General features: G+C 45.1%; 1 protein-coding gene across 1 annotated transcript in view; it reads right to left on the reverse strand.

Moving 5' to 3' along the window:
* Nucleotides 1-6,162: 6,162 nt before the first annotated feature.
* The window catches only part of LOC107112919 (arrestin-C-like), a 39,845-nt gene continuing 32,370 nt past the window's right edge, over nt 6,163-13,637 (reverse strand). Inside the window, exons 13-16 of the mRNA XM_015414129.1 lie at nt 13,079-13,102; nt 12,241-12,293; nt 11,343-11,352; nt 6,163-6,262 (exon numbers count right to left, since the gene is read on the reverse strand). Of these exons, the coding sequence (XP_015269615.1) occupies nt 6,163-6,262; nt 11,343-11,352; nt 12,241-12,293; nt 13,079-13,102 (187 nt within the window). The remainder of the gene's footprint in view (nt 6,263-11,342; nt 11,353-12,240; nt 12,294-13,078; nt 13,103-13,637) is intronic.

The raw sequence follows: 13,637 nt of genomic DNA on the forward strand, positions 1-13,637 counted from the left end.
TGCCACTGTTTTTTGCGGTACTACTGTGTGTTTAATGCCCGTTCCGGGCCGTTCCGAACTGTTCCGGGGAGTTCTGGAGGCATTTTGGCCTAGAAAGGGTTAATAAAAGAGTGAGAGTTCCAGTTTCCCACCTCTAGAATACTGCTCTTGAGTGCATGTAATGCATGCCACTGTTTTTTGCGGTACTACTGTGTGTTTAATGCCCGTTCCGGGCCGTTCCGGACTGTTCTTGGGTGTTCCGGAGGCATTTTGGCCTAGAAAGGGTTAATAAAAGAGTGAGAGCTCTGGTTTTCCACCTCTAGAATAGTGTTCTGGAGTGCCTGTAATGCATGCCACTTTTTTGTGGTACTACTGTGTGTTTAATGCCCGTTCCGGGGTGTTCTGGAGGCATTTTGGCCTAGAAAGGGTTAATAAAAGAGTGAGAGTTCTGGTTTTCCACTTCTAGAATACTGTTCTGGAGGGCCTGTAATGCATGCCACTGTTTTTTGCATTACTATTGTGTGTTTAGTGCCCGTTCCGGGCCGTTCCGGAGGCATTTTGGCCCAGAAAGGGTTAATAAAAGAGTGAGAGTTCTGGTTTTCCACTTCTAGAATATTGTTCTGGAGGGTCTGTAATGCATGCCACTGTTTTTTGCGGTACTATTGAGTGTTTAATGCCCGTTCCGGCCCGTTCCGGCCCGTTCCGGCTTTTACCCTGTCCCAAAATGTACAGAGGTCGGAATCCCTGCAGGTCAAACCTATGCAAGTAAATAACTTTGAAAACCCACTAGACTCTCCTCTGCAACCCCAATCTGTGCAAGATAATCCTTCTGAAATATCACAAGCTTGTTCACAACAGTCTCAACCCAGGCAGGAGTTTATTAATGAGATGTTGCCAAATTTGTCTTCTGAGATATTGCCAGATTTGTCTTCTCAGTGCCAGCCTGCTCAAGATGATTCTTTGGAGATACCTTTGATTTTACCCCTGCAACCACAGTCTCTGCCTCAGAGGAAAAGGAGAAAGTGGGAGGAACTTTCTACAGAAGGACTTACTGAGCAACTGTCTGCTACCTTGCAAGGAGATCAGAATGATGCAGGCCAAGACCAAGAGGAAGGAGAACCACAACAGCTTTCTACTGATGTTTTGCAGGTGGAAATTCCTAAGCTGGGAACAAAGTCATACTCCCAAGTTTTGCAAGGACAAGGACAAAGGCCAGGTAAAAATTTTGTTGGGGAAAGGGGACGCACCATACAATCTGACAATAACACACCTCGTAGAGCCTTTGATTATGCTAAAGACAAAAGGGAGGATGAGGAACTTTTCAAAGAATTCTTGGAGGAGATGAGCAAAATTGAAGACGAGGACCCACGCCAATGTTTTGTTGTTCATTTTAGGTACAAGGGATGAGATCCCCACAAACTGACAGAACAATATATGATTGAGGAACTTCTGGGACATTTTCACATGCAGAAAACTAATATCTTGGCTGTTATTATGTCTCCTGGTCTTAAGGAAACTGATGTTTGTTTAATTTCGCAAAAGGCATATTTTAAATTGTGGGAGGCAATGAAGGAGGTGCTCAGTCAAAGCTTGGGCCTTCTAGAGGAATGTGATGTTATACCCCTCTTTAGTGGTGAATCAAGGGTGGTGGCAATTTCTTTTAGGATGACAACTATCCCAGAAGATGATGTAGAACTCTGGTTACAACAGCATTGTAAGATTTTGATGTCTCCTAAGAAGCGTCTTAATGAGTATGGAGTGGGGGGGGGTATAAAGCAGTTATTGGACTTTATAGGGATGGTCATGGCAGGTTACAACATTTACCGAAGTATTTCTTTTTAGGTCAAGACAGGGGAATTACACGTTACAGTGGACAACCCCCAGCATGCTTTCAGTGTGGTGGGTACGGTCACATTAGTCAGAATTGTAACACTCCTCTATGTGCCCTAATGGACTTATTAAAGACTAAGGGGAAGGGGCCAGAGGCTACTAAGCTGGGCACGGCGTTGCAATGGAGTAAAGAGTGCCAGGAGGCTTTCGAACGCCTCAAAGCTTTGTTCACCTCAGAGCCAGTCCTCGCCCACCCTGATGAAATGAAAAAATTCATTGTGCAGACTGACGCGTCAGATGTTGCCATGTGGGGGCGATCCTGCAAGAGGGTGGGGACAACTTGCTACATCCCTTGGCATACGTGTCAAGGAAGTTCAATGACACAGAACGTAACTGGTCTGTTTGGGAAAAGGAGGTGGGGGCAATAAAACTCGCCCTATCCACATGGAGGCATTGGTTGGAGGGGGCGCGAGTCCCGTTCGAGGTTTGGACTGATCATAAGAACTTGGAAACACTCAAAACACCCCGGTGTCTTAATGCTAAACAACTACGGTGGGCAGATTTATTTTCCAAATTCCAATTCACCCTGCACCACTTCCCTGGCTCCGCGAACTCTTTGGCTGACGCCCTGTCATGCCTACCCCAACACGATAGCCAACGGGAGGTGGTTTTGAACTCGGTGTTCACGCCTTCTCATCTGGGCGGAGCAGTGACGACCTGCAGCCAGACACGCCACACCGTTCCACCCCCTGCGATGCGGGACCTGGACCCTCCCAGTCCAGACACTGAGGGGGGGGGAGACTTGGCACAGTAAGTTCGCCTCCACCTTCTCGGAGGGCGACAAGGCAATACTTGAAGCTGAGGGTGATTTCGAGCTATGGGCGGATGGCTGTTGGTATCGTGGAAATAAACTGTTAATTCCTATCTCTCTCAGGGGGGAAGTGTTACAAGCTGTGCATGGCTCCAAACTGTCGGGACACCCAGGGTTCGTGAAGTCCAGCTCTTACAACGTCAGTTTTGGTGGCTGCAAATGCGAAAGGATTTATCCTCTTTTGTTAAGTCATGCCATGTGTAAGCCTAGATAAGTGCTGTAGCAGTGAAACTGGATTTACCTAAAAACTTGAGGAAACTGCATTCTGTGTTTCATTTCAGCCTCCCGAAGAAGGATTCCGGTTCCAGCCCTTGGCGTCCATCAAAACCGGTACCCCCTCCTATCTTGATTGAGGGCGAGGAACATTATGAGATCTCTAAAATCCTGGACTCTAAGATGAAACGTGGAAAGTTGATGTATTTGGTTGAATGGTTAGATTTTGGACCCCAGCACCTCGAGTGGGTGGAAGTAGGGGATATTCGGGCCCCTCGCCTGTTGCGGAAGTTTCATCAGGACTTACCGGACAAACCGGGAGACCTCCCAGAATGCCCGGGAGACCTCCCGGAATGGTGGGGAGAAGCTGATTTTCGAGGGGGCAGTATGTCAGCTAAGCTGCCATGGAGGTTGGGGAGGTCAGTTGTACACTAATTGCCATTGCATTCCTTCTGTGCTTCTTCGCTGCTGTAACGCTTATCTCTAAGTTCTGCAGGTGGTGGGATGTTGATGTCTAGTTGCAAGGGAACCGTGGGAGCGAGCTTGGTTCCCAGCTTCAGTGCAATTGGCCGGAGCGCCTTCTCCCGCGCGTGGGAGTGTGGCTAATTGGCCAGGGTAGTGGGGGGGGCTGCATATGATTACCCTATATCCTATTATGCCCCTGGGGAAGCAGCCATTCTTAACAGTGACTATATTAATGCATCTATAGCTCTTCAATAAAGTATTACCTTTCCTGATAAGGGTGTACTACGTTGTTGGCTGTGGGTTCTGAATTCTAATGTGAAGCTGGACTATTGGTGTAGTTCTCTCATGGGCAGTTCTTTAAAACACCCCACCTTTCTCACAGGGTGTCTGTTGTGGAGAGAAAGGGAAAGGAGATTGTAAGCCCCCTGAGACTCCAAGTGAAGAGCGGGGTATAAATCCAATCCCCTCCTCCTCCTCATTGTCCTCTCTTCCTCCTTCTTGTAGGGCCCATTGCTGCTGTCCCACACCCTTCTTCTTCCTCTTCTTCTTCTCCTCCTCCTCCTCCTTCTTCGGCCAATTGCTGCTGTCCCCAGCTGCCTGTCTGAACCTATGCTTGTACCCATGCTTGTACCCATAATTGAGGAAGGGCGTATGGGTTGGTACACAGCAGTGACACTCCTGGTAAAAATGGCAAGGTGATGCAGGCAACTGGGCATGGATGGTGGGAGGGCTTCAAGCAGGAGAAGGACTCACAGGCAGGTGGGGGGCATACATGTGGGAGTGGAAAGGAGGGCATGAGAGGTTCCTGGGCACTCTCTGCCCAGGCTCTGAGCATACCCAAGCATAATTCTTCTTGTAAAAACTTTCACTGCTCTAAATTTGAAATCTACCAGTATGAACTGAGCCCACACCTCCAAACCTATCCAACTGTGGTTTCTATCATTAATAAAGATAGAAAGATCTATTCACCATGCAACTAGAGGGCACTGCAACCCCTTCATGTTTGTAGATGGCTTCTAGATCCCCATGGTCCACTCTTGCTGAAATCACTGAATGTCCCCAACTTGGTCTTCACACCTCATAGCTGGTTTTCTGGAATCAAGCCAGGTTTCCCAGCCTTGTGGTTGTTTGACTTTCTGGACCCCCACTCGTTGACTGAAATCACTGAGCTTTTCCTTCCTTTGAACTCTAGAACTGAATCTCTAGACCTAATTTTCTGAATCTCTAGACCTAATCCACTCTCAGATTGAACTCATGCCCCTTTTTTCTCTTCAGGATCAGGTTTGTGTGTTTTCTTTCTCCCTTTTATTCTTCCAAAGCGCCACTGGCTTGCCTAACTGCTAACCAGTTTGTCATTGACCCTAGCCTTTCCTCTAGCTGTACTTAGAATGGGCTGAGCTTGTTTCTCTAGAACAATAGCTCACCTGGATCCAGGAACTAACCAATAGATAAGCAGTGTAATGTAAAGAGCCTATCACTGTGAGTGGGTGTGTCTTGGGTGTTGTGTTTTGCATGTTTATAAGCAGGGTTCCAGCCCTGCTAGCTTGTCTTGGAGTTTGCTGAAATCACTGAATAATCCTGAACTGATCACTACAATGCGTCTAGAACCCAGTATTTCTTTTCCAGGTCCCCCCCCCCAATAAACAACAGCTCACAGGTAGGTAGACTTAAGTAAAAGTTTTACATTCATTTATTTATTGTCTGATTTTACTATTTTGCTATTCTTGCCTTAATTTTTTTCCATTCTGTATCTTGTTAGGGAAATAAACGTCTCTCATTTAAGAGCTTTTATTCTTCCTCAATCTTTCGGAGTTATTCATCTTGAATCACTATTCTCAGTGACAGGAAGACAGTGGGACAAAAGACAACAGCTGTGGTGGGTTTATCAACACCTGTGGTGGGTTCCCTGAAGAATTTGGTTGGTTAGAGCAAGGAACAAGGGCATGATGGATATCTGTTGTAATGTCTAAAGGCAATTCTAGGGCATTATATAACTGAGGTCAAGCTGAATTTCTACAGGCAATATTGTTGCTGGCCAACGGAAGCATGTTCAGACTGAGTCTGAAGTTCCAACTGACTGGTGCATCACAAAATAAGTGTATTTTGACCAAAGAACTTACTTGGCAACGTTTTGTCAAATATAACCATTTTAATCCAGCGACTGCAAAGGCCCGAAGACACTTCCTATTCATTCTGTCGGCCCTATACAGTAGGCCACTGCTTATCACAGTTTGGGAGGAGGGGCTGAGGCTAAGATAGGGGCCGAAGAAATTCATTCTTGGGAGTCTAGGGGGGGAGGGGTCAGCTTAGAATTCATATTTTTGAGCTGAGCAGTGTAGTGACAATGACAGGCAGCAGTTCAAGTGTTCCCTGGATTCAAATCTCTACTCATCCGTGGATTTTTTTGAGTCAATCTCTCTCTCTTTCAGCCTAATTTATCTCATGGGTTTTGTTGTGAGATTAAAACGGGGGAGGAGTTAGTAATATTCTATGCAAAGTAATTCAATAAGAAGGTAGGAGGGGCAAGGAATGAGAATGTGTCCAGATGCTCCAGAGCATCCTCGTTTTGCTGGGTAAAAGTAACCAACCACACTGTCGATTAATAACTAAAAATGGAAGGTCAGAAACTCTTGCGACAATATAAACATAAATACAGCTTTGTGGCGTAACTTTCTGCCTTCATTACAAGATCTGAAACTCTGGAAAAAAAATTGAGAGAATCTACAAGGAAATGTCCTCCGAGATCTTTGCCCTCAGAATTTTGGGTACAGCAGAATGTTGAAAGGTTAAAGCAGGACAGCAAATTAGCTTTCTTCTTTGTCCTCTTCTTCCTTCTCTTCCTCATCATCTGGCTCTCCCTTGATTTTCTGGCGAGCAAATTCCTCAATCACAATATCCTCCTCACTGGAAAGAATTTATAAAAAGGTGGTTTCAAGTGGGAAAATTCAAATAATCACAAAATACCCATCAAATAATCACAAAATATTTCCAAGAAATAGAAGGTGTCTTTTCCCACAGAGAGAAACTGCAGGAAAAGGCTTCTAGCCTAGTTTCCTACCCTTGGCATGCTAGTTTTCCATGTGTAGGGTATTTTTGTTTTTTGGTTTTTTTGCACACAAAATCTAGTTGGCAAAGGTACAACTCAAGAACCGGTAGGATGCATGATGAGCAGTTTGTCTAGAGGAACACACCATCACTTCCTGCCTTTTAACAGAGGTCTTTGTGCCAGTCATCTGGGACTCAGAGGTCAAGGGGATCTGTTTGCAGAGGTTTTTTATGTTCAAAATGGCAAACATATTTTTAAAGGGGCTTGCTGGGCTTTAGGGTTAAATTTAATATGACTCTAAATTTTGTAATTTATTTACCTATTTAGACCATAAAGAGCATAATCCTACAAGGAGAAGTGAAAGTTCTTAGAGAGCAAACTAGCTGCTATCCCTATGTATCTCTGAGATACACTGGCACAACTCAGATTGGCCTGGCACTGCCAAAGAGATGCCAGACACCAGCACATCCCCTCCAGGGCCACAAACTGGTGAGCCACCAGTGCGCCCCCCCCCCCAGTGCCAGCATGGGCTGGGGGGTGTCAGGGGAGTTAGTTCCAAAAGTGCTACAACTGGGGAATGCCCCCCAGAACAGGTGGAAAGTTATACCATAAAGAACCATGGCATATCCTATAGATGTCAGTGGTGGCCACTGAAGGCAACTCCTCCAGCAGACCATGCCTCTGCTGCCCCAAATCCCACAGAATGCAGGACACACTGGTTCCTGACTGCCGACTACCCTCCACAGCCAAAGGCAGCACCTGATAGGCAATAGAAAGCCCACACCTGGCCTGGGGGTACATCAGTCAGCACCATGGTCATGGGACTTAGCATCTCGTACCACAGTGAGAGCTCATTCACACACTCAGTTAAGGGGTACACCATGCAGGAGCACTACTCACCATCATGGCAGAGATACAGGGGAAACAGCCACAGAAGGCCAGTAGGCACCCACCCAAGGAGGGTGTCCCTTTGTACCTCTAAAGTGGCAGCCTGAATTCCTCCTGCAGACACAGCAAGTTGCAGGAGCCATGCTAGCTGCACTCTGGGCATACCCACCATCCCGAGCAAGCAGTAACAGAATAAATATGACTAGGAGCAAGGTGTACCCTACCCCTCGACAAGGTCACACCCCGGCAGCTGTAGCAGAGGCCCTGGGGAAGACAGCACCACAATGTCATGTATGGACCATTTTTAGGTCCTGTAATTCCCAGTGGGATCCCTGGCAAATGCCTGTAGCAATTGCTGCCCCAGGGAACCACCTAGCACAGAGGCCTTGCCTAACCGAATTTCAGTCCATTGTTGATGTATACACTCCTGCAGCCAACACACTCTTGCATCTATCATGCATTTGTTGCTCCTCCAGGTACCCGCCTGCCCCCTCGGTTGACCTAACCCTAACCCAGCAGCTTGGAACCCCCCTTATCATGCAGCCGCTCCCTATGGCTGAGACCGCTGACCATGTGATGGATGGATGACTTCTCCAGACAGGCACTGACTGGGAGCTGCATGGTGCTGGTGCACTCATGGTAGTACCTCCTCCCGTGTCGTGGGCCACCTAAATGTTCAGGGCAGCCAGATGAATCAGAGGGATCCCTGAGGGGGGCACCTGTTGGCCCTGGTGCACCATTATGCTGCCATGCATCCATCTTGTATCCAGGAGGGTGGACTTTTATCTCATGGCCTGGAGGTTCCCACCTCGCCTGGCCCCACTTCCAGATTCCACTATGTGCATGTGACACAGCCACCTGAGCCCCTGCTGACGGTGATGCCCACTGCCAGGCTAACTGAATCAAGACAGAGAAGATGATTCTGCATGGGCATGCATGCCATTGTGGCCCTTGTCACCACCAGGGACAGCTACAGAGTGGCTCACCACCATCGCAGCATACCAGACCCATAGCAGCAGAGTGGGTCACGCTACATCGACTGAGGTATCCACTGTGAAGTGGTGGAACAACTCCATCAGGCTAGCCTGGAAACATGTGCATGCCCTCATGGTCACAGAGCATTCCATATGAGTGGGCAGTGGTGGAACATGTGCTTTGTGCTGAGGCCATCCAGCACACAGTGATCCTGCCTTGTAATTGGGCACCCACGGGATCAAAATCCTGTCCAATGGGCATGTGGTGGCCATGGTGTAACCCTAGGGTGCCTTCCCACCCAGCAACCAAGTTGCTCTGGGGAAACACCATTGCAGAGACCACCATTCAGCTGTTTGTCTTAAATGGCTATGAGCCATTTAGACCCTGTTTCTGCTCCCTGTGAAAAGCCACAAGGAGCAGAAAGCAGCTGTTTGGTTTAAATGGCTCATGAACTGATACGAACCAGATCGGTTCATGAACCAGCATATCAGTTTGTGGTTCAGTTTCTTGTTCAGCTGTGAACCGTGAACTGAACCACAAAAAAAAATGCAATTTGTGCCCATCTCCGCTAAAGAGGACTCCTTTATTAGAGGTTGAATACTCCTCTTCAGTGCCCTATGCAAGTAGGGAACCTTCAGCAGTTGATCTAGATGGGATTCAAACAGCCAAGATTGGCAAGGTTTGACGCAGTAGATGGGTGCTTTCACAGCGTGCTGGCTCCTGTCATATTCCTCAAGGACAACAGGCTGAAGCTGTCCATAAAAATTCTAGATGGTGCTCTGGAAAGTTCTACTACCTGGAGTACAAGTCAGACTAGGAAAATGTTATAAGCAAAGAAATGTGCAAATGCATCACCATTAATACTCAATCTTTCTCAATTTGGAACTCTAGTCTTTGAATCAACAGTTGCTTAATCACTTTACATAATAACAATAGTATTCTGCTGTTGCAATGGTGGTGGGGAAATATCTCTGTTGCTACCATTTCATAGGCTTGGATCCAACAGAGAAATTCTGTTGCAACAAGGGACAATTTTCAGTGATTGTTGCAAATCCAACTGCTCCAAGGAGCTCTCCTGGGGCATTTGCGTCTGCTGCAAGAGGGGGAGGTGAGGAAGCTGTGCCATGTAGACAGAAATCTGGATATTTAAAAAGGAGATGGGGAGACAAAACTATTGACAACAAATAATGGATATATTTCAGTTTTCTCTTTAAATTCCATTTTTTCAGCACACTCTCAGAAAGCACTTTCCTCCATTGTTCCAAAATTTCTGGAAATGTTATGCCTCAACTGATAACTAAGGTCCAGTAGATTCTCAGAATTCCACAGGGCAGCCTAGAAACTGAGTTATTTCATTCACTTTGATGGTGGACCTCTTGAGGAAAGAGGAAAGAGGGCATAAATAAATAAATGTAATCAACATTGGCCCAGTTCTCCTAAGGAGAAAAAGTCCAGAGAAATTGATGAAAGAATATAAAGACAAATAATTACCTCCTTGCAAGAGAAAAACAAGAAAGGAAACCAAGAAACAGAACGAGGCACAGAAAAAGAAAGCAGAGTAAGTTATTTAGTCATGTTTCAGGTATTCAATATACACAATGAATAAGCAAATGTGGTACCTATAAGACATACTGCATTGAGCATGGAGGGGCCCAAACACAATGCAGCAAAGAAAATAGAAAATTTCTGTTTGTTTGTTTTTAACAGCAAACTCCAAAATGGAGACCTATGCTTGCTGATCCTTTTCCACTTCTAAACCTTTGCTTTGTAGCCCCATCCAAAAACCTGGTATGTGTTACAAATATCTGTACTCAGCCTAGCCACCAAAAGCCATTGAAGTAACATCTACTAGCCATGTCTGCCCATTAGGAAAACCAAAAGTCTAGCGATGGTCAGCTTCATCCTTGATAGCCATGACACAACAACATGAGCCCTGGAAGTGGCTTAAAATTAAGAACCTAGTTCTACAGGAGAGGAAAGTATTTGATGTACAGTGTTGGCATTTACTTGGTTGTCAGTCTTGGTTCTGATAATTCTTGTTGGGTTCATATAGATTATTATTGTAATTTTCATACTTATGTTTCAAGTTCTATGGTTTTCAGGACACAATGAGGCAGCAAAATGAATCTTTCCTGTAAGATTCTGCTCCTAGTCATGTGGGTATTTCATTCTAAAAAACGGATCAAGAATGCCTTTCCAATTCAACATTTGCCTTTGAGAAGGGGAGGAGTATTCGACAAACCATAAGAAGTACCAGTACATTTCTGGGTCGAAAAAGCGGTCTTTGTTAGGGTAGATTAGACTGAGAGATTTTGATGGGCCCAGAACACCAGTGCCTTCCATGAAGGAAAGGAAAGGCTCTGCACATCATCAGAGGCTTTCCTTGTATTACTGCTGCATACATGACATGTATATAGGACATATGACACACAGACATATATATAAAGGTCAAAGCAGATTTGGGAATGGAAAATGCACGGAATGCCCTTGCTCAGCTGAAGTTTATGGTGCAGTCATGCAGCACACCAGACATCCGGAGAAGAAAGCAGAGGAGTCTCCTCCTCTGCCACTGAAGAGCAGTGGGGCACCAGGCTATCATGTCCTGGCCACCTGTGACCCTGAAGTGGAGAGGGTCTCACTTCAAAATCACATCTCAAACAATATTCACATGAACTCAAAGATCAGAAAGGATTTTAACCCTGGTCCAAAGTGTCAGCATGTCAAGATCTGATTTTGTGGGACAGATTAAAAACCCCCAGAAAATTTAAGACTGCTCATTGTTTATTGAAGACAATTGTGTCAGACATTAAATGACCATATTTACTTTCTTTCTTTCTTTCTGAAACGATGTCTATAAATAATGTTTATGAATTAAAATTAGAGAATGGATTCCATTTTTACAAAACTATTCAGAATGTTTCAGATCCCCCCCCCCATTTAACTCGGGAAGAAAAAAAACATTAAGTAAGCACATATTAGGATAACAGCTTTTTTTTACATCCACTATTTGACAACATGTTCAATATATTGAACAATTTCCAAATGATATTTTGAGGAAGAGTGTAATTTTTTTACCTCGGTGTACCTGTAAATCCAGTCATCCAGGTATCAAAAGAAGGCAGAGGAAGAATGACAGAGGAAGATACCAGTCAACCACGTGTAATTGTTTCCAGAGCACTAGGAAGTCCTGTTCAAGGATAGATGGTCTCTAAATCAGAGGTCCTCAGTGTGGTGCCGGTGGGGGCCATGGTGCCTGGTGACACCCTTCCGGGCACCCACCCAAGTGCCTTAGAAAGGGGGTGTGGCCAGGTGGGGCTCCTGCCCAACAGGGCTTCTGTTTGGCCACTGGAGATCTGATTGACTGTTCAGATTAATATAATGTCGGTTTGGGAAGCCGCTGCCACGACAGTATTGGGTCTTTTCTCTTTCCCACTCCTTTTTTCCAGTGTATTTGTAAAAATTACTCCTCTTGACCCCTCTGTGTGTGTTTGTGTATGTGTGTGTGTGAGAGAGACTCTACCTCCCATGACCCTTTGTCAGAATTCCAAGGGTGACCTCAGGCTCAGACAGGTTAGGGAGTGTTGCTCTAAATACATCATACCTGATGGTGGGGGATGGGTGGGAACTGCTTCCCAATTTTGGGAGTATTACATAGAACAAGAACTGAAACAGAGTGTGAGAAAAGACCTGAGAAGCTACTGAAAGGGGAAAGAGGAATAGTTTAAATAAAGGCCAAAAGGCCCATCGGAAGGTGGAGCTTCTCTCGTTTGCCTTTTTTGCCAGCAGAAACAGTGGTTGTGGGCTTCTGCATGGGTGGGAAACCAGAAATTTCAAAAACCCTGCCGGAGTTCCTGGTTTTGTCTAATTATGCATTTTTATCTGGTTATTATGGGTTTTAAAACATGTTTTATGTATGCTTTTAAGACATCCTGGTGGTTCTGACAGCAGAAAGGCAGGTCATAAATTGACTCACTGTCTGTAGGTTTGGGGTGCATCAGAACAAGTGGCAGATCCACACCGATGTCACTGAAAGGAAGAAGAACAGAGAAGGTCTCGTCCACCTGCAGCTCTCCAGAGAAGGTATCGTCCACCTCCAGTTTGCTCCCTGATCCTATTGCCTATCTATTCAAAGTAAACCTGATAATACATTCAATGGGACTGGGTCCCAAGGAAGTGTGGAGGGGACTGTAGGATCAGGAATGCATAGGTTCCAGGGACCCACCAACATCTAGGACATGGGAAATGTAACTCAAAAGTAAATGTTGACACCCTCGCAGTATTTTCACATGAAAGTCTTCAATCAAAAAATGTACAAATGCCTCTCCTCTGTGGTCCCTTTCATATGCATAGAAATCAGATGTTAACACACAGAGTGTGCACAACTTCTGGCAACTGAAATCCCATGTATTATACAATAAAAAGTAATATCACAGTGTGGTTATGGAATGCCCTCCCCAGAACTGTTTGCTTAACATCAAATTAAATGCTCTCTGGCACTAGAGATTTTTTTTTTTTTGTTTGCTTGGGCTTATACAGATCATTTCCCAAGTTGTTCAATTCAAATCTGTTATGGGGTATTTGCTATGGTATTGGTATACTTTTAAACTGCTGTCTTACTTAGTATTGCTACAGGTTTGTACTTCAACGTTTATGTTTTTAATTGATTGGAAATTGCTGAAAATATTTTATGCAGAGTGCTGTATTTTAATATATAAATATATATAATATTTAATTAAATAAACATAAAATTAATGTCTCAGGCTCTGCAGCCTTTCATTTAAAATGTATTACAGACATCAATCAATCATTACCTTGAAGTGAGATCTCCCAGGATGCTGGTGAATAAAAGCAAAAACACTCATATTGGAAAACAGTAGAAAGAAAGAGAACAGAGGCTCCTCTGACATAATGGCAACAATACTAAATGGACAGGGATGTTTTTTGGCAATTTGCACAACTGCAGACACAACAGCTAGTGTGGAAAGCATCCAAGATGGGCAGCCCACTTCTGAGACTGGTAGCAGCAACAACAGTAAACTGCTAGCAGAATAGAAGTAGCATCAGTTGTTATCCTAAGGAGTACCACAAATGCCACTGAAAGCCCAGAATCATACTCAACAGAGCTAGGAATTACAGAGACACACTCATGGGCAAGAGACACAGTCGATCATGGTCTTTTGACCCAATGCCTCATTGATGTAGGAGTTGGAGGGGTAGTCTTGAAGTGAGCCTTACAGGCTCTGTGATGATTCCTTGTTTGAGAGTGTGTGTGTCCCTTTAAATGTTTGATAGTAACTAGTGTGCCGTGATTGGTGAATGGCAGAGTGTGGGAGGAGTTATTCTGTGTGGATCTGTGTGGGTGTGTCAGTG

The sequence above is a fragment of the Gekko japonicus genome, unplaced genomic scaffold, assembly GCF_001447785.1.
Source record: "Gekko japonicus isolate JY-2015 unplaced genomic scaffold, Gekko_japonicus_V1.1 scaffold4192, whole genome shotgun sequence".
In the NCBI taxonomy this organism is placed as follows: domain Eukaryota; kingdom Metazoa; phylum Chordata; class Lepidosauria; order Squamata; family Gekkonidae; genus Gekko; species Gekko japonicus.